Raw genomic sequence first — 20,568 nt, 5'->3', positions numbered from 1 at the left:
AGCGCTTAGAACGGTGCTAGGGACATAGAAGGCACTTAACAAATATGATAACTGTTATTATTATTAAGTCACATGGGACGTCACATGGCGCTTAATCAATCAGTGGTATTTATTGAATGCTTACTGTGTGCAGAGCACTGTACTGGTACTTGTTAGACACATTCCCTGCCCACGACGAGCTCACAGTAATGGTAATAAATTCCATTATTCCTACCACTGTCGCCCCCAAATACCCATAGGGGAAAACAACAAGCACAAAGCAGGTGCTCAAAAAAATATCAACACTCAACTACTAAACATCGGACCAACGGGAGCCAGTGAGCGAACCTCTAGGCTAGGCAAAGGATCAAGGGTAAAGGTGACTTTTTACATGGGTCCATTTATTGAGCACCTTTGGTGGGCAGAGCCCTGTCTGAAGTGCTTGGGAGAGTACAAGAAAATTAGTAATAAAATCTCTGTCCTTACAGTCTACTGGGAGGGGGCTCGGCCACCACCAACAGGAATTGAAACAACCTTAGCTCCCCTACTGGAGAGCAGCACCGATGAAGACGGTGCCCTTCTTCCCCGACTCCCTCCTCTATCTTTCCGACAGAAAGTCCTCTGGGCTGTAAGCTCATTATGGCCAGGGAAAGTGCTAATTTGGCTGCATCACACACTCCCAAGCACTCAGTTTAGTGCTCTGCACATAGTTAGTGCTCAATAAGTACCAGTGAATGAGTGACTGATGTTGACAGGGCCCATTATTTGGTAAGGAGAAATCACCGACAGTAAGCGGATAAAGGTTTCGCCTGGCTTTAGACGGTGTGATTCTTGGTAGCAGAGGGCATGAGAATCCTGTCCAAAATCATCAGCATCATTGGAATGGAAGAGAGAGAGGAAAATAGAGACAGGGAGAAAGAGAGAGAAGTAAGGCAGGCCTGGGTAGATCATTTACCACTGGTGAAAACATGTCGAATTAAACGGTCACTGAAGGGAGTTAATCGTTCACAAAGCAGGGGTGATCTCTTCCGTGGAAGCCACGGTAGTGAAACATTGACCAGCTCCGGTTTAGATGCAGGAATGTCGACGGAGGCACGGAGAGGTCACGTGGACCACCGGACACGGGATTCTCCAAGAGACGGGTCGGGGAAGGGAGAAGGCCGACGAACTCCCCGGTTCGGAGACCACACGGGGACGACGGACTCCCCCTTGTTCACCGATGATGATATTTAATAGCATTCACGACTATTTCCTTGGTTTCTCATTTTATTCATTCCTCATTTAACGTTTTCCCTTTCGTAACGATTTACTATTTCGTATTATTATGATCACCCGGGGGACACCCGTCTCACATTCAAACGAGCAAGGGGTATCTGGGAGCTGAGGCTCAGTGGTTCCCGCGTCCCGGAGAAACCTGGGGAAACGTCAGCTCTAGGGACCGTCCCACGTGGTTCTCGCACTTCAGATGGTCCTAAAAGTCACTCCGCGAACGAAATGGCTGCCTGCCCTTCTCACGGATCACTCCCTTCAGAGCGGGTTGGGTGGCTGAGGAGAACAGGAGGTCAAGGTCAACGCTGATCACGGACCCGGCCTGCGTTTCCTTCGGTCTGGGGGTGGCTGGAACAGGAAAGAATCCCCCACCGCCTCAGACTCAGAATTGCCAATGGTTACGCAGTCCGTCAGCGGTACCTGCTGAGCGTAAAGCACTAGAGTTGGGGGAGGAGAACAGAAGTAAGACACGTTCCCTATCCCTGGAGTCTAGTCGGGGAGACAGGCAAATCAAAATAACTGTGGTATTTGTTAAGCACTTACTGGGGGCCAAGCACTGTACAAAGCATTGGGGTAGATCATCAGGTCTCCTATGGGGCTCCCAGTCCAAATAGGAGGGATAGTGGCTAGAGCAAGGGCCTGGAAGTCAGAAGACCAAGATTCTAATGCCAGTTCTGCCATGTGTCTGTTGGATGACCTCGGGCAAATGGCTTAACTTCTCTGTGCCTCGGTTACCTCATCTGTAAAATGGGGATTAAGACCGTGAAGACCATGTGGGACAGTCCTAATTAGTGTGTATCTCCCCCAGCGCTTATTACAGTGCCTATCCCGTAGTAAGCGCTTAACATATACCATAAAAAACCAGATATTGAATCCCCGTTTTGCAGAGACAAGTTAAGTGACCTGTCCAGGGTTATGCAGCGGACAAATGGCGGAGCCAACATTAGAACCCAGCATTAGACTCCCAGGCCCGTGCTCTTCCCACTTCCTGCTTCGAACAGTGGGAGCAGGAGGAAGAAAGGACGTATTTAATCAGTCAATTGATCAGTCAAACAGACCGCTGTACTAAGTGGTTGGGAGAGTACGATACCATAGAGTTGGTAGATACCTGCCCTTTTGGAGCTTTTTAGTAGTAATAGGTTAGCAACAGGGGGAAATGGCTGAATCAATAATTGTATATACAAGTAAAACGTCCTCAACTACCGAGAATAAGAATTAAAATTTAAAGACCTCAGGGTGGCTAGTGAGTTTACGTGAGCGGCGTGTTCGGAATTGACAATTATTATCATGATGATATTTGTTAAGGGCTTGCTATGCATCAGAGCACTTTTCTACATGCAAGTTAATCAACGTTAGATACAATCTCTGTCTTACATGGGGCTCAGGATCTAAGTAGAGGGAGAACAGGTATTCAATCCTCATTTTACAGTAGAGAAAACTGAGGGTCGGAGAAGGTAAATGACCGGACCACGGTCACGTAGCAAGCAAGTGGCAGAGCTGGAATTAGAAGCCAAGCCCTCACCTTTTTCAGGCTTTCTTTAGGTGGAAATAGATGAGAGGAATCATTAGAGTTGGTTCCGAGAGTCGAGGCGATGCTGGTCTGGAACCTTTAGCGTTCCTCCGCAACTTAACCGGTCAGGTGGGTCAGAAATCTACAAATGAATAGATTGCCACGATTCCCGGCTACTATCCTTCTAGACTGTAAGCTCCCTCTAGACCGACCGGTCCTTGTGGGCAGGGAACGTGTCCACCAACTCCGTCGTGCTATGCTCTCCCAAGCGCTTAGTACAGTGCTCTGCACACAGTTTAGCGCTCAATAAATTCTATTGATCGATTGCAGTCGTGAGTTGCAAAGGATCCCACTAGAGGTCGCATGGCCCTCGTTTTAGAGAAAGGAATTTCTATTTCTAGGAGAAAGCAAAAACTCTCCCTAGGTTCCCTCGCCTTCTTTGTAAACAGTGTTTTTTTGTTTACGAACCGGTCAGTGTTGACCCTATTTTATCGCTAAAATATATGCCTCCCAGGCCAATTCTCTCTGACAACTAGACGTAGGGATCGAACAGTTGACGTCTTCAAGAGAAACCGTGTCGGGGGTATTCCTTGACCAACCGGGACTTGGCAATTATTGGCATTTATTTTTGAAGGAGGATGTTTTTCCCGACTAGTAATAAGTTCAGGAAATGGGTGAAGCATTCAGGAAATTAGCTAAAGACTGTTGTAAATCCAAAAGGAAGGCCTGTGTGCGTGCGTATGTGTGTGTGTTTAAACCTGAAGACGGTGCCCTCTTTCACCCATATTAAAAATCTTACATTTAACTCCCACTTTTTTTTTTTTTTTTGGGGTAGGAAAGGAGCTGGGGAAAACGTCCATCTCCCTGAACTCCGTGTTAGATTGTTTCTCTGATTCTGCTCCGCTCCCCGTTGCTGAGGCAGGCAAGGAAGTCATGTCAAGAAACAAAATCTGGACAGAAGACATAACTCGGATTAAGTTGGTACTAAATTAAGACCTTACTATGGAATTTCAATCGGCTATTCTCGGAGGTATTTCTCGATCGGAAACTCTGAGTCCTCAAGAGCCACGGTGACATCCCCCACCTCCACCCCCCTGCTTCCCCAGGGCTACCCAAGCAGCTATAAATGAACTCTTCCTGTTTGGCCCCGGTCACCTCCACCCCTGACGGATGGGGCCATTTTGACCCTCAGCCCGTCGGGGACCGGAGCGCCGCGGACTGGAGGAAACGAACGATCTCCCGGATGCTCGCTCGGTGAAGCGATCGGTCCCTGTGCTCCATATAGGCCCGGGTCGTTATCCGTGAGGCCCTTTCAGGTCCCGCAGCCGCTGGACGGGCCACGCGGAGGGTTCTTGGGCTTCCATGATGTGGTTTTCTGGGGGGTGCGAGCTTATCTCTAAGAACATGGCTCCCCAGAAGAAGTACATACGGTCCTGTCATCAGATTACCCTGAGGCTCAATGAAACCTTACCTGCTAGCAGACATCTGTCCTGACGTGATTTTTGTGCTTCCTATACACCAATCCCTAGGGGAGGTGGCACGGCCTAGGGGTCTGGGCGTCGGGAGACCCGGATTCCAACCCCACTTCTGCAAACTGCCTGCTGTATGACCTCGGACAACTCACTCAACCTTTCCGGGCCTCCGTTTCCTCATCTGTAAAATTGGAAGACGACATTACCCCAAGGAGGGCCGGGGGTCATGTCTTGTCTAGTAACCGTATGGCAACGCCAGCGCTGAGCAGAGTGCTTGGAGCAGAGTAAGCTTTTAATAGATACCATCGTTATAATCATTACTAAATGTGAGGTAAGTGTCGGCAGGCTGGGAAGTCTGACTGGGCTGGGTGAGGTGATCCCACTGAGGTGTTTCCCGTCCGATGTCGCCCTCAGTGATTTTGACCCGGCTCGAAGGGATGGAGTCGGAACGTCTCCACGAAGCGGTGTAGCTCAGTGGAAAGAGCACGGCCTTGGGGGGGTCAGAGGACGTGGGTTCTGATTCCGGCTCCGCCACTTGTCCGCCGTGTGACCTTGGGCAAGTCATTTCATTCCTCTGTGCCTCAGTTACCTCGTCTGTAAAATGGGGATTAAGACCGTGAGCCTCTTGTGGCTGGTACACCGTAAGCGCTGAACGAATACCATTAAGAGAAAATCTCCAAATCTCACCCTCCGCCGGGCAGCAGCAATCCTGGCAAGCCGTCTGAGGTCTAAATGAACCAGGAGCCGGGGGTCCGTGGAGGGACCTTTACTGTCACCTGACTGTACATTCCAGTCCAGGATGGCGAGTAGGGGGACCAGTAATGATATTTATCGAGCCCCCACCGGATGCAACATGCCGTATCAAGTGCTCGGGGAACGATAAACTGAAGCAGTAGGACACGGTCCCTGTCCACACGGAGTTTACCCTATCCCCACCCCAGAAGCGAGCTGAGCCCAGATTCCCAGCTCAGCCTGCGCATGGGTTATGGAGCAGAGCCAGGGTCCGGTCCCTTGGAGCAAACGTGACTTGAGCCACCGTTAGCTCATCCCTTCGCCCCTCCCCAGGGTCTGGAGAAGGAGCTGTAGGGCAAGAGGGACCGTCCCCTGCTGGGGAGCATGTGGGACTCTTTGTTCTGTCCAGAACCCGTCCAGAGCGGTTACCCTGGCCGCCTTCCAGAGTCCTCGCTACTCTGAAAACACCTGTCCCCACCACCCATTTCCTGCGCTGGCTTGGGAAAATCCTCTCCCTGCAGTTCCCCGGTCTCCACGGCTGAAGAAAGAAATGGTGTCGTCGTCGTCCCCCCGCCCCCCCGAACCCCCTTCGCCGACCTCTGCCACGGTCCTAGTCCAGGAAACGGCAGAGCAGCGAGAGGGCTCTTGGGACAAAGGTCGCTCGCACAGTTGTGACTATCTGAATACACCCGAGAGGGCTTGCAAGAAACCACATAGCAGGATTAATGAAAATCAGACTTTGAAAGAGATCGAATATGTTGCGTTGTCCTGTTTTCCACTTCTTTTCTGTAGGGACTCTGACTGGGGTGCCCCTTGCTCTATTCCTCTCCCGTCTCCCACCCATAACTCACACCTTGACCCTCCCTGGAAGGCCTCTTCTGCTCATGTCCCTCTAATAATAATAAACCATGGTATTTGTTAGGCACTTACTAAGTGCCAGGCACCGTACTAAGCGCTGGGGTGGATACGAAATCAGGTTGGACACATTCCCTGTCCTACGTGGGGCTCACCGTTTTCATCCCCGTTTTCCGGATGAGGTAACTGAGGCCCAGAGAAGCCAAGTGACTTGCCCAAGGTCACACAGCAGACAAGTGGTGGAGGCGGGATTAGAACCCATGACTTTGTGACTCCCAGGCCCACGCTCTATCCACTACGCCATTCTTCTTCTCTGGGCTGTAAGCTCGTTCATGTCTGGGCAGGGTTCATGTCTACCAACTGTTATACTGAACTCTCCCAAGTGCTTAGTACAGAGCTCCACACACAGTAAGCGCTCAATAAATATGATTGATTGATGACCCACCTTCTAGGAAGATGACCTTTCCAGGATTCCCCCGACTCACCCACGTCCACTCCACCCAACCGAACTGGTTCCGCTCTCCCGTCGTTCTCCTCGTCACCCACGGGGCTGTGGTTTAATTTGCTATTATTCATTCACGCCTCTAACGGTAAGAAGAACCATGTTTCAAGCACCTTCTGTGTGCCAAGCACTGAACTAAGTGCTGAGGTAGATAAAAAGATCATCGGGCCAGGCACAGTCCCTGTCCCATCCGGACCTCTCCGGTTTAAGGAGGAGACTGGGCTTCGAATCCACGTTTACTGGGGAGAAAACCGAGGCACAGAGAAGTTGTGTTACCCAGCAGTCTAGACCCAGAGCTAAACGGCTAGCTGGTAAACTCCTTGAAAGTCAGGATCGTATCTACTAAGCGCACCTTAGTACAGTGCTCCTCGCTCAGTAGGCACTCAGTAAATACTATTGCCTCACTAAGAATATTTGTCAGTTTCTACCAGTATTCTGCATTATTCTGGAGAGCAGGAATCATGTCTCACCCATCTCCCGTCCTGCCTCAAGCTCCCCCCCCCCCCCCCCCACTGGAGCTCTCCCCCGACAGAGTGGACGACAGGTATATTGACCAAAGGCACATGCTTGAGATTGACGCTCTCCTGTCACGACTCCAAGTCTCCCTTCGCTCTTCCAGAACAGCCGGCTCCTCCTCTGACTCTCGGCTCTTAAAGAACACTTTAAGGGTGGGTGGAAGGTGGCCCAGGGCAAAAGCATAGGAGGAGAAGAGGACCGGCTCACTTTTTTTTTAGTGGTACTATTAAGCATTCACCCTGTGCCAGGCGCTGTACCAACTGCAGGGGCAGATACAAGCTAATCAGGTCGGACACGGTCCGTATCCCGCACGGGGCTCACAGTCTTCATCCTCGTTTTACGGATGAGGAAACTGAGGCACAGAAAGGTTTAAGTGCCTTGCCTGGGATCACACGGCAGACAAGTGGCAGAGCCGGGATTAGAACCAGGGTCCTCTGACTTACAGGCCTACGGTGCTTCTCCGTGTTTATCTTTGTACATTCGAATTATTTATTTTGACAGCTCTACTGGTATTTTAGAGGGAAAGCCCCCTGTTGGCAGGGGACCTGCCACTTCTTTCAGGCAGCCAGTCGGTCGATCCGTTGTATTTATGGAGCACTTCCCCTGCGCACAGCACTGTAAGTGCTTGGGAGAGTACAATATAACAATAGACAGACACATAGGTGCTTCCCCAGGAGGCAGACCATTTTGCCCGGAGGATGCCCAATTAATCTTATTACTACTACCCGTTCCCACCGGGAAGTATAAAGAACCTTCTTTATCCCCTCGCGGAGTCATAGACAACACTTTTATTTTCTTTTGATACAAAAATTAAATAGCAAAGTTTCTTTTGTACAGTGATAAATTAGAAATTTACAGTACATACAGCAATGCAGATATACGTTTTGTACATCCTCAAAACCAAACGATCGTCAGTGTCCTGTTTTAGTTAAAGCTCCGAGATCCAATCCTGACCTGTTTCCTGCAAGGGGTTCGGGTGGGCACCGACGCCTCGGGTGCTCTTTGAGGGGGACGCGGGGTCCACGTGGGGGTTCGGCTGAACCACCTGTAGCAGTGGTGACCCTGTCCGTGCAGCGGGTTTGATCACGATCGGATCGCTCGCCTCGAAAGGCCTCGAGTGCTCACACTTCCCATCTCCCAAGGGGGTCCCCTCCACCCCCCGATCTCGCTTCTCTCCCTCTGGTTTGACCACTGGGGCCGGGGGCTTTCATGGACTCAGACTGAGGGTCTCTGCCGGCCTCTGACACCAAATGGGGACTCAGCGCCCCACCGCTTCCCAGGCTAAGGAGCAAAAGTCTGGTCAAGCGCAGGAGCGACAGCAACAGAGATGGGCTCGGATGCCAAAGCCCGCTGGCAGTGAATTCCCACTGGGGGACACCGACCCCCGGTCGCACGGAAGACCCAGGTTGGTGGGAAGGGAGAGGGTTGGGGAGAAGGAACCCGTCCTCAACAAGGGTCCAAGGACCCCGAGACCACCCCGCCCCTTCAAATGATCGGGCGCCGCAGAATTTGCTGGCTCGAACCGGAGATGGGAAGTCGGGGAGGGTGCGAACGGGGCGGGGTGTGGAAGGGAGGGTTTCCAGCAGGCTTAGCGGGGCTTGGCAGCCGAGCCCCGACCCAAATCTAGCTGTTCCGGTTCTTGTCCAGAGGCGTGCCGAGGCGGGAACGAACCCCATCGGCTCCATTTCCAGTCAGCAGCCTCGCAGCTCGGCGCTGATCCGGTCAAGCCCCCGGGGGCAGGAGGTCCCCGGGCCGGGCGGGGGAGAGGACTTGCGACTGACCCCAGGGAAGGCAGGCGGGCCCTGCCAGCCCTCGGGACTCCCACGATGGGCCCACCCTCTGAAGAAACCGAGGTGCCGGGGAAAAGCCGTTCTGGGATTGACTGGGCAGTCAGCTCTTTATCAGCTCCCGGGGGGGATATCCACTTCTAGGATTAACCATTTTTTCTTTTTAAACCTCTCACCAACTTCATCCAACCCTACCCCCCTACGGACTCTTCCCCACCAAAGCACCCACAGTCCGGAACTGCATCCCTCTAAGCCTGGAGCCCCCTCCCAGCCTCTCCGGGGGCCTTCTGCCCTCGGACCCACTAAGGGAGGCGGAGAGTGGGGAATCTAAGCCAGTTCCCTCCTCCTGCTGGGTCTCTCCCCGCCAACAGCGTGGATATGAGGAAACCACTGGGCTTCCCCAAAGACCGGCTCTGTCTCTTTAGAGGGTCAGAGAGGCTTAGCCAAACTCTCTCCTAATACAGTCCCTTGACTTAGCCCCAGCTGGGCTGGCTCAAGGAAGCCGGCAGTGAGCAGGTTAGAGGCCGAAAGGGCTCTGGCGGAACTAGGCTGAGCCAATCCATCAACCAGCCAATACTTTTTAATTGAGCATCTACCGTGTTCAGAGCACCGTACTGAGCGCTTGGGCGAGTACGACGGTTTAGGGGCCAGGCCACTCCCCACCCTCGGAGCTGGTGACCGAGGAGGTGTCTTGCCGGCAGCGTGAGCTTTCGCCTTAGAGGCCGGACAACTTGAGAGGCAGCCCCGGGCTTTGCCGGCTGTCCCGCGTGATTTCTCACCTCCCAGGTGGGCCCGGAACTCTGCACAGCTGCCCGGTCCCCACGGGAGGTCGAGTCGCAAGGCAGGTCTCCCTGCCTTGCGGCGGATGGAGAGGATGAGCTACGCAAGGCTTTCGCCCCGGGTTAGAGGAAGGGAGGGGAAGAAGAGGGGGGCGGACTCCCACCAGGCAGCAAGGTCAGGGCCTCCATTTCCTCTCAGTGACTCCTCGGACCGACTCGGACCAGTTTGCACCGGCTCAGCCTGGGATCCTTTTCCCCGGGGGGGTCCCACGGTCCCTGAACACTCCCCTGGCCACGGTTGCTTTCCGTCTCCACTTGGCCTGAAACTCCCGAGTCTGCCCGTTAAAGAAGACTCCCTTCCGGAATCCAAAATGCTCTCTGGGGAGCCTCACCTCGCCCTCCAGCCCATGATGGAGGAGCCAAACTCGAGCCCGTAAAGCCCAATCCCACAGGGAGGAGGCACTCGATAAATACCATCGACTGAGAGAGACCACGAGCGATACCAAATGTGCTGTCTGTTAAGTGCTCACTAGGTTCCGAGCCCCGTGCTAAGTGCTGGGGTAGGCACAAGATAATCGTGTTGGGCGCTGCCTCTGTCCCACAAGGGGCTCACAGTCCAAAGGGGAGGGAGAACAGGCTTTTAACTCTCATTTTACAGATGAAGAAACTGAGGCACAAAGAGGCCGAGCGACTTGCCCAGAGGTCACTCAGAAGGCAAGAGGCAGGGCCGGAATTAAAACTCTGGTCTCGTGACTCCCAGCCCTGGGCTCTTTCCACCAGACCACACCACTTATAACCAAGACTTAAAGATGACCGGTCCGGAGTTTGTCCGAGAAAAGGACAGAGAGTCGGCGAGGGAGCGGAGGCTCAGAGGCCCGGTGGCCGGAGGGCTCGGGAGAGCGGCCACGTGGCCTCGCCGCTCGGCGAAGAGGTGCCCGCCGCGAGCATCGTGGGGCAGGGAAGCTGAGCAGGCAGCTCCGTAAGGCACTTCTCCTCTGTGAGTTTTCAGCACTCGACACTCGGCCCCGGCCTGACCGCAGGAGACTCAGGCTGGAGTTTGGAACTGCCCTTGAGCTCCTCTTAACTACTTCAGGCCACCCTGCCCTGGGGTTCTTGTAAAAAAAGAAAACCTCAGCCAACTTCTAGAATGCAATTATCCCTCCCCCTTACATCCCCCCCACCCCTCCCCAACCCTCCCTGAGTTTGGAATGGCTCTCCTAAGATCCTTTTTCAGAATGGAAAATGTCTCTATTGTTGGGCGGGAGACCAGTCAGCCTGATAACTTTCTCGCAATTTTTTTTTTTAAAAAGGCCAAAACAAAAACCCACACTATCGTTCTGAGACTGCAAGTTGTCCGGAGTTTTAAGTCAGTCGCTTGTCCCGTGTGTCACGGTCGGAGAATGTTCTTTTAATTGTAAGGGATCCACACAAATAACCCAGCTAATCTGGATGAAGACAAAGTTGCCAAGAAACTCAACATTTTAGCCCTCCTAGACTGGCGTCTGCAAAGATATAATCACACCAAGTGAAATATATTAAGGCTTAATTGCTCTGTGCAATGGGACTCCGGGGGTGAGGAAGGTGAGGAGGCTCGGTAACTCTCATCTCTCTCTGAATTAAGTGATTGTCGGAACTGCGCCGCCTTCCGTTGCGCCCCTCGTTACGCAGGCCGCCGTTGAAAACGGAAAACTACGAAAATAGACTTTCCTTAAAAAAGACAATAATGCGGAATCAAAGGAGAACGGAAGGGCCACCTGGGAAACGGGTCGAAGGATTCAGAAGAATCCACTCGAGTCCTTTTGCCCGACTGTGCTGTTTGCCCAAACTTTCTGCTCAATAGTAAAAGGGAGCCTGTGACATCACCACTTTCAGGTTGCGGGGAGGAGGGGAGGGTTCGGCCCTGCTCTGCACAGCAAGTAAGCTCCCTCCTCTGCTGTTTGTGTTAAGCCAGCACTGGAACTTCTCTGAAGCCAGCGTTTCCAACTCTGGCACTTCTCTGAAGCCGGCGTTTCCAGTGTTTCTAAGGCCGCTTTACTCTGGGAAAGAGCCAGCCTGTGTTTCAATCTATAAAGGGCTCCTCCCTGCAAGTTTCAGCACTCACAGCTTGGGGGAATTTGGGGGGGTGGGGGAGAGGTGGGAATGCCACGCGTCGGGGAAGTAGAGTTTGGTGGGGAGGTCACGGGGGTGTCAAAGTCGACTCCGGGGATTTGCGGGGCGGTCCATCGCCACGGAACCCGGGGGCATCAGGTTTTCGGCCTCTTAGAGCAACCTGGTGGCATCATCGTATGTATTCTTTCCAAGATTCAGGTCTCGGAAAGCACACTGCCCATCGAGGTGAGTCACACTACCGATGATGGTGTTTACTAAGCGCCGACCGGGGACCGAACACCGCGGTGAGCGCTGGAGATGCACGGTAATCAGGGAAGTCACCAAATTTCGTCAAACACGCGTGGATCATAAAGGATCGGAAACTGGCTTTTTTGGTGTGTGGTACCCACGGTTCCGTTTCAGCAAACAGCCCTGGCTATAAGCCTTCCTTCCGTTCTCTGTCCGGCTGAGGTGTCACATTTTTAGAATTTTCACAGCTTTTACAGCCTCTACTGTTTTCCCATTCTGGAGACCCCCCCCCCCCCCAGGTTGACAGCAGAGTCTTTTTCTGGGTGGGGGGAGTGGGTTAGGTCTTGCTTACTCTCACGAGCTTTGCTCAAAACGAAATTATTGCATAAGTCTTTCAGCAACACTCTTGCTGAATTAAAGCGTTTTTTTTCCTCTTTGGTTGGGGCGTGATGGAGGTGGAGCGAGAGAGGGAGGGAATCTGGAAAAACAATAATAGTAATTATGGTATTTGTTAGGCGCTTACTATGTGCCGGGTACTGTACTAAGTGCTGGGGTGGATACAAGCAAGTGGGGTTGGACGCAGGCCCACGTGGGGCTCACGAGTCTTAATCCCCAATTCATAGATGAGGTCACTGAAGCCCCGAGAAGTGAAGCGACTTGCCCAAGGTCACTCTGCAGGCAAGCGGCGGAGCCGGGACTGGAACCCAGATCCTTCTGCCTTCTGGGCCTGCGCTCTGGGGGGGGGGGGGGGGGAGAGAGAAGAAGAGAGAGAGAGAGATTGGAGGAGAAACAGAGAGGGTGAGAGACAGAGAGAGATGAAGAGAGACAGAGAGAGACAGAGACAGAAGGGGAGGAGGGCAGGGCAATTCGCGGGTCGGACGGGTTCACACTACAGTTTCGTTTCCTTTCCCGGATTTCACCCAACCGTCGGCTCTCTTGTCCCGTTTTACCTTCCCTGAATTGACCAGTCTGTTGGAGCACTTCTGCCACGCGTGCAGCGTCTTCGCCGACCAGATCCACATGCCGGAGGTGATGCCCACCAGCAGGGACATGAACATCTTGAGCGTCTCCACCGCCACGCCGGCCTCGTCGGCCGAGGAGCGGAACAGCGTCCAGTTGGAGATCTCGTAGAAGTAGCAGGCGATCACGCAGGTGGCCGGCACCGTGTAGAGGACGGAGAAGACGCCGATCTTGACCATCAGCCTCTCCAGCTTGTCCGTCTGGGTCCCGTCCTTCTGGAGGTTCGAGCGGATCTTGAACAGGGCGCCGAGCCCGGCGGCGATGAACAGGGTCCCGACCACCAGGTACGTGAAGAGGGGGGCCACGACGAAGCCGGTGAGGGCGTCGAGGTTCTGGCCGCCGACGTAGCACAGGCCCGTGAGCTCGTCCGCGTCCACCAGCCGCATGATCAGGACGACGATGGTCTTCACGGCCGGGATGGCCCAGGCGGCGATGTGGAAGTAGGAGCTGTGCATCTCGATGGCCTCGTGGCCCCACTTCAGCCCGGCCGTCAAGAACCACGTGAGGGTCAGGATGACCCACCAGATGGAGCTGGCCATCCCGAAGAAGTACATCAGCAGGAAGATGATGGCGCAGCCCGTGTTCTTCAGGCCCTCCTGGATGAGGACGGGCTCCGCGGCCTCCTCGAAGTCGCAGGAGATCCTCTCCCGGCCCACCGTCAGCCGCACGAGGTAGGCGACGCTGTAGATGTTGTAGCACATGCTGAGGAAGATGATGGGCCGCTCCGGGTAGGAGAAGCGGGACGAGTCGATGAGGAACGTCAGGACGGTGAAGGCCGTCGACACGAAGCACAGGCTGGCCCAGACGGCCATCCAGACGTCGGTGAACTCCTTGGCCGACCGGCTGTGGAGGCCGGCGTCGTAGCCGCACTTGAGCACGCAGGACAGGCTCCTCTTCACCCAGACGTACTGGTCCGAGCGGGCGCCCATCGAGTGACACTCCTCGCCGGGCACCAGGGACGTCTTGTGGGGCAGGGGCACGTCCTCGTCCCCGGGGCCCTCCATGCACATGTGGTTGTGGTCGTTCTGCGGGGGGAATTTGCTGCAGTTCAGGCTGTCCGGCCAGGCGAAGCCAAACTCCTTCAGGACCGGCTCGCACCTCCTCTTGACCGAGAGACACATGCCGCCGCAGGGGCCGATGGGAATGTTGATCTTCTCCGTGCACATCGGGACGTAGACCGAGCACAGGAAGAACTAGAGAGGGACGACAACGGCGACGGCATCGGTCAGATCTGAGTCAGCCCTCACTTTGGGAACCCCAGAACCCCGGAGGTGGCGGGGGACCCCACGGGATCACCTGGTCCAGCCCCCCGCTTCCCGAGAGATCTCCGGGGACGGCGACTCCACGACCCCCTCGGGAAGACCGTCCCGTGGTTCGCTCACCGGGAGAGTCGGGATGCTGCAACCGGGTGGCGGAAACGGCGGCTTAGGCCGCGAGCCCGTCGTCGGGCAGGGATCATCTCTATCTGTTGCCGAACTGTCCGTTCCAAGCGCTCAGTACAGCGCGCTGCACACGGTAAGCGCTCACTAAATACTACCGGATGAATGAATGAATGAAAGCGGAAGTAGTTCTAACGGGCACTCTGCACTGTACTAAGCACTTGGGAACATCAGAAGCCTGAGACTGAAAGCGCCATGACATTCTAACATAAACCTGGACGTATCTGCGGTCTCTTTTGACTTCAAACAGGGAGTCCCTAAGGAGGTCAAGTTATTCAGACGAAGCTCTTTCCCCCTGGTTTAGTTCAAGGTAAGGTTTCACGCGAAACGACGACGACGACGAAAAGAACAGGTTCGGAGTAGGATAGCGGAAGGCAACCCCTCAGGTTTTACAGCAAGCTTCGAGGCCACGTTTCCGAGTTACCTTTGAGGATCCTCTCAAACTGATTTCGAGAAGAACGATGGCAGTTTACCAGGTGAGAGGGGATGTTTAATCCGCCTCCTTCCCGCCCACTACAACCCTTTCCCCAGAGCTCTTCCTAGAAGGGCGAAGAAAGTACTTCTCCTTCTCGCCTCCTTTTTCCTTCAAATCTCAAGTCCAGAGCAGAACCGGGTTTCTGTTCCGCAATGGACGGCAAATTCGAAGCCAGGGAGGACAAACTACTGGATTTAAAGTGAGACCTTCCACCATCAGGGTCTGGACTCTGCTCAGTCAATCAATCGGTGGTACTTGTCAAGCACTTACTATGGGCAGAGCGCCGTACTAAGCACTCGGGAGAGTACAAAAACCATGGTTAGCAGTCCCGTCCCCTGCCCGCAACGGGCTTACGGTCTAGAGGGGGAGACGGGCGTTACTCTAAACCAGAAATGTATATCATTTAAAGTGATACCCAAGTGCTGAGGGTGGGACCTATGTCAGACGCCCGAAGGTCACAGCTCCAAGTGAACAGATGACTCAGAAAGGAAAGGGAGCCGGGGGCGAGGAAGAGGGCTTCATCGGAGAAGGCCTCTCGGAGGAGATGTGACCCTAATAATACTCTGACGGAGGGGAGAGTGGCGGCCTGGGGTAAATAGAAGGGAAGGGAGTTCTAGGCTAGGGGGAGGGGGTGGGGAAGGGGTCGGCGGCGGGCTAGATGAGATGTCCGCTTAGTATGAACGCTCGAGAGTCCCAACAGGAAAACATAAGCACTGACTCCCTGCGATCGGTCAGGCCCAGCGGGGGAGGGCCTGCGGGCCCTGTTCTCGATCCATCAAGCGTGGATAAACACAGCCTCCACTGCTCCTTCCAGACGCAGTTTCAAGTGACTGTTTTCCAGCAAGAAAAGGGATCCCCGTGTTTTCCTGCAAACTGCTTGGCTGCCTCCCCGGGATAAATGGAATTAAAAATGCATAGCCCTGCAAAAGCTGCTTCTCCAGCCAAAACATTTAAAAAAAAAAATAGAAACCAAACAACCCAGACCAACCCGACAACCGTCAGGGGACACGTCGGTTCCAAACCCAGAGAGAGGCGATCGTTTCTCAAACCCAACTCGGGGAGGGGTTATCTATTTCACTCTTTTTAAATCCAATTCAGGATTCCAGAATAAAGGCAGCTGGGAGCCGGGACAGAAACTCGGCAGGGAGTACGTAGAGCGAGAGTCTTCCTGGGCGGAGAGGTGCGGTCTGACCCAGAGCAGAGAAGACTCTGATAACCTGGTACCCCTTCCTCTCGTAGACACGGGGCAGGGACGGTCTAGCCCGCTACGGATTTGTCGCACCCTAATTCATTCCCCCTCCCAGCCCGACGGCACTCGAGAACATGACCGTAATTTTACTGGTTTCTATTCATGTCCGTCTCCGCCTCTAGACTGTAAGCTCACTGTGGGCAGGGAATGTGTCTGTTATAGTCTCTTATACCTTCCCAAGCGCTCAGGAGAGTGTTCTGCACCCAATAACCGCTCAATAAACACGACCGGCCGCCTGACCGGACCGACCACCCAGGCCGGGGGATGGAAGGAGTTTGAGCGTTGATCTCGATGCTGATTGTACACTGGGCCCGGCCGGGACCCCGACAACTCGCGCTCCTGGATCCCCCCTCCTCCAGAAGACCGGTGAGCCCCGGCCTGGCGGCCGGAGCCAAGAGCCGGCCAGGGTCGGCCGGCACCTCTGCCCTCCTGGCTCCTTTCGTGAGTCGCCGCCAAAGGGTCAACGGAGGAGGGCGGGAGGGGAGCCTTAGCCGTCCCTAAAGTCTGGAAGGGGTTGGGGGTCCCATGAGGGAAGCTCAATGAAGGCGGGGGGGGGGGGGAAGTGAATGGCGTGGGGCTCCTGACTCTATCTCCCTGGAGCTCGCGGCTGGAGGGTCCCGGGACCTCATGTCCGGGTCGGTCTCTCCAACCGGACCCTCTTGGGACGCCCCCCTTCCCGCTCGCCCTCAGTGTCCAGCGGAGTTAGGGGCCTGGGGGCGAGTGGTTGGGGGGAGACAAACGGAAGGGTGGGGTGCAGTGGCCTCTTTTACAGGCCAGATCACTTGCACAATATTTTGGCTTTGGGTCCCAGAAAAGGGAGGTGAGTGGGAGGAGAAGAGAGAAGGGGGAGAGGAGAGACAGAAAGAGGGCGAGAGACAGAGAGACAGAGAAGAGATGGAGAGAGTCCGGGAGACAGAAGACGGAGAAGCAGAAAGGGACAGAGAAGCTGGGAGACAGAGAAGCTGGGAGGCAGAGAGGAGAGAGAAGTTGAAAGGGACGGGGAGAGACAGAGGGCGAGAGAAGATGGAAGACAGAGAGCAGAGAGACGCCGAAAGGGACAACGGAGACGCTGAACTACAGAGAGATGGAGAGACAGAAAAGGACACTGGTAGAGAAAGGCAGACAAGGAAAGTGACAGAGATAGGGGCTCAGTGAAAAAAAGAGGCAGAAAAGCACAGAGACAGAGAAAGGCAGAATAATAAGGAGAAATAGAGAGACAAAGATGGGGGGGGGAGAAAGAGATAGAAAAGGACAGAGAGGGCAGAATAGGAGGGAGATCCAGAGAGACAAAGGTAGAGGGGCGAAAGAGACAGACAGAAAAGGACAGAGAAAGGCAGAATAGGAGGGAGATGCAGAGAGACAAAAACGAGGGTAAAAGAGACGAGACAAGACAGGGCAGAGATGGAGAAAGGCAGACAGGAGGGAGATCTAGAGAGAGAAAGAAGGGGGTAAAGAGACAGACATAGAGAACGGCAGAATAAGAGGGAGATGCAGAGACACAGAGATAGAGGGGAGAAAGGGACAGGATAGGACAGAGACAGGCAGAAGAGGAGGGAGACGTAGACAGACAAAGATAGAGGGGAGAAAGAAACAGAGTAAAGAACAGAGACAGGCAGAAGAGGAGGAAGATGCAGAGACACCGAGATAGAGAGGAGAAAGAGACAGAAAAGGCCAGAGACGGGCAGAAGAGGAGGGATGTGCAGATAGAAGAGAGAGAGAGACAGAGAGAAAAAGACAGAGACAGGCAGGAGAGAGATGCAGAGACACAAAGATAGAGGGGAGTAAGAGACAGAGAGTAAAGGCCAGAGCCAGGCCGAAGAGGGAGGTGCAGAGACACAAAGATAGAGGGGAGAAAGAGACAGAGAGTAAAGGCCAGAGCCAGGCCGAAGAGGGAGGTGCAGAGACACAAAGTTAGAGGGGAGAAAGAGACAGAGAGTAAAGGCCAGAGCCAGGCAGAAGAGGGAGGTGCAGAGACACAAAGATAGAGGGGAGAAAGAGACAGAGAGTAGAGGACAGAGCCAGGCGGACGAGGAGGGAGATGCAGAGACACAAAGATAGAGGGGAGAAAGAGACAGAATGGGACAGAGCCAGGCAGAAGAGGAGGGAGATGCAGATGATAGAGGGGCGAAAGAGACAGCGAGAAAAGGAGAGGGCCAGGCAGAAGGGGAGGGAGATGCAGATGATAGAGGGGCGAAAGAGACAGAGAGAAAAGGAGAGGGCCAGGCAGAAGAGGAGGGAGATGCAGGGGCACAGAGCCGTAGAGCGGGGGTGGCGGAAGGGGGCAGAGATCTAGGCGGGGCAGGGGGGGGGGCTCCTCCGGGGTCCCGACCTGCAGCTGTCCGGAGCAGCCGTACTGGATGAGCGGGGTGAAGGTGGTGAGCTGCAGCTCGGCGTCGGCCTGCAGCTCGTGCCCCACCAGGTTGGGCATCTTGGTGACATTGTAGCCCAGGTTCTGGCACATGGCGATGCGGATGGGGTCGCAGCGCCGCTCCTCCTCGTCGCCGAAGGCCCGCGCCCGCCCGGCCAGCAGCAGCAGCAGCAGCAGCAGCGGCAGCGGCAGCGGCGGCGGCGGCGGCGGCGGGCCCCGCAGCAGGGGCATGGGCACGGGCACGGGCACCGGCATGGGCGATCGGAGGGCCCCGGGGGCCGGGGTCCCCGGGGCTCCGGTTCTGGGGGGCGGCCGCCCCGGCCTCCCGCACCTCGGCCTCGGGGGGCTCCGGCGACCCCGGGGGCTCCGATGGCACCGATTCCGGGGGCTCCGGCTGCAGCGATTCCGGGGGGCTCCTGCTGCGGGAACTTCGGGAGGTCCGCCCGCGGCGACCCCGGGGGCTCCGATCGCTCCGATTCCGGGGGCTCCGGCCGCGGAAACCTCAGGAGCTCCGACTGCAGGAACTTCGGGACTCCGCCTGCGGCGACCCCGGGGGCTCCGATCGCACCGATTCCGGGGGCTCCGGCTGCGGAAACCTCAGGGGCTCCGCCTGCAGAAACCTCAGGGGCTCCGGCTGCAGAAACCTCAAGAGGTCCGGCTGCAGAAACCTCAGGGGCTCCGGCTGCAGAAACTTCAGGGGCTCCGGCTGCAGGAACTTCAGCGGCTCCGGCTGCAGAAACTTCAAGAGGTCCGGCTGCAGAAACCTCAGGGGCTCCGGCTGCAGAAACCTCAAGAGGTCCGGCTGCAGAAACCTCAGGGGCTCCGGCTGCAGAAACCTCAGGAGGTCCGGCTGCAGAAACTTCAGGGGCTCCGGCTGCAGGAACTTCAGCGGCTCCGGCTGCAGAAACCTCAGGGGCTCCGGCTGCAGGAACTTCAGCGGCTCCGGCTGCAGAAACCTCAGGAGGTCCGGCTGCAGAAACTTCAGGGGCTCCGGCTGCAGAAACCTCAGGGGCTCCGGCTGCAGGATTTCGGGAGGTCCGGCCGCAGCGCCCCCGGGGGCTCCGATGGCCGCAATCCCGGGGGCTCCCGGTGCAGAAACCTCGGGGGCTCCGAGGGCAAGGATCCCGGGGTGGGCTGGGGGGTGGTCTCCGGCTGGCAGGGGCTGCAGCCCGAGGGTTGGGGGGGCGGGGGCGAGGATCAGAGCGTCCGTCCGGGGGCCGCGGGGGTCATGTCGGCGGCCGGCCCCCCCCTCCCCTCCCTCCCCTCCCCGACGGGCCGCTCCGGCGCTGCGCACCACGCTCCGCTCGGCCGCTGCGCTTCGCCCCCCCCGGCCGGCCCCGAGCCCGGGCGCCGGACTGGGCGGAGGGGGCGGGTGGGGGGCTGTGATGGACAGCCAGCTGCTCCAATAGGAGGCCGCCGCGGGGAGGGGGCGGGGCTTCCCCGCCTCTATCATGGGGGGGGGGTCGGGGTCCCCGCCCCTCCCCCTCGGGGACCGGCCGCTCCTCCTCCTCCTCCTCCTCCTCTAGAATAATAATAACGATCCCCCCCTCCTCCTCTATAATAATAACGATGATGATGGGATTTAATGAAACGTTTACCGGGTGCCCGGCACTGGCCTAAGCGCTGGGGAAGATAGAAGGGAATGAGGTTCCCCCCCCCCCCCCCTTGGGGCTCCCAGGCTGCATCCCCGTTTTCCAGATGAGGCCGCTGAGGCACAGAGGATAAGAAGGAGGAGGATGCGCTTCCTCCCCGTTTTCCAGATGAGGTCACTTGGGGCATAGATCATGATACTAAAGACGACGATGGGGTTTGTGAAGCGCTCACTAGGTGCCCGGCACTGTTCTAAGCGCTGGGGGAGGCACAGGTCATCACGTTGTCCCCCGTGGGGCTCCCGGGCTTCATCCCCGTCTTCCAGATGACGAGGTCACTGGAGCACAGAGAATGATATTGACAATGATAATAAGGATGGTGTCTGTGAAGCGCTTTCTAGGTGCCCAACACTGTTCTGAGCGCTAGGGGAGGCACAGGGTCGTCAGGTTGTCCCCCGTGGAGCTCCCGGGCTTCGGCCCCCTTTTACAGATGAGGTCACTGAGGTCCAGAGAATAATGATGATGATGATGATGATGATGATGATAGCGTTTGATAAGCGCTCACTAGGTGCCCAGCACTGTTCTAAGCTCTGGGGGAGATACAAGGGAATGAGGTTGTCCCAAGTGGGGCTCACGGTCTTAATTCCCATTTTACAGATGAGGTCACTGAGGCACAGAACAGCCAAGTGA

The 20,568-nt window shown here is 55.7% G+C and overlaps 1 protein-coding gene across 1 annotated transcript; it reads right to left on the bottom strand.

Moving 5' to 3' along the window:
• Window positions 1-12,526: 12,526 nt before the first annotated feature.
• FZD4 (frizzled class receptor 4) lies at window positions 12,527-19,742 on the bottom strand. Its single transcript, XM_029048543.1, has 3 exons — window positions 18,823-19,742; window positions 18,251-18,467; window positions 12,527-13,951 (listed from the first exon to the last, which is right to left on the bottom strand). The coding sequence occupies exons 1-3, from the start codon at window positions 19,740-19,742 to the stop codon at window positions 12,623-12,625; spliced, it is 2,466 nt and encodes an 821-aa protein (XP_028904376.1). The 3' UTR covers window positions 12,527-12,622.
• Between the last annotated feature and the right edge of the window lie 826 nt (window positions 19,743-20,568).

This window comes from Ornithorhynchus anatinus, chromosome 20 (assembly GCF_004115215.2).
Source record: "Ornithorhynchus anatinus isolate Pmale09 chromosome 20, mOrnAna1.pri.v4, whole genome shotgun sequence".
NCBI lineage: Eukaryota > Metazoa > Chordata > Mammalia > Monotremata > Ornithorhynchidae > Ornithorhynchus > Ornithorhynchus anatinus.
The sequence above is the reverse complement of the archived record's forward strand: the minus strand, read 5'-3'. Positions and strand labels throughout refer to the sequence as shown.

Bases quoted from the DNA above. Each gene is read 5' to 3' on its own strand.
- FZD4 (XM_029048543.1), bottom strand. From the start codon at position 19,742: ATGATAGAGGCGGGGAAGCCCCGCCCCCTCCCCGCGGCGGCCTCCTAT. The intron at 18,468-18,822 runs GTCCCGAAGTTC...GCCGCTGCCGCT, and splicing joins CCGGGGTCGCCGCAGGCGGA to GCTGCTGCTGCTGCTGCTGC. The intron at 13,952-18,250 runs GTCGGGACCCCG...GTCCCTCTCTAG, and splicing joins GCTGCTCCGGACAGCTGCAG to TTCTTCCTGTGCTCGGTCTA.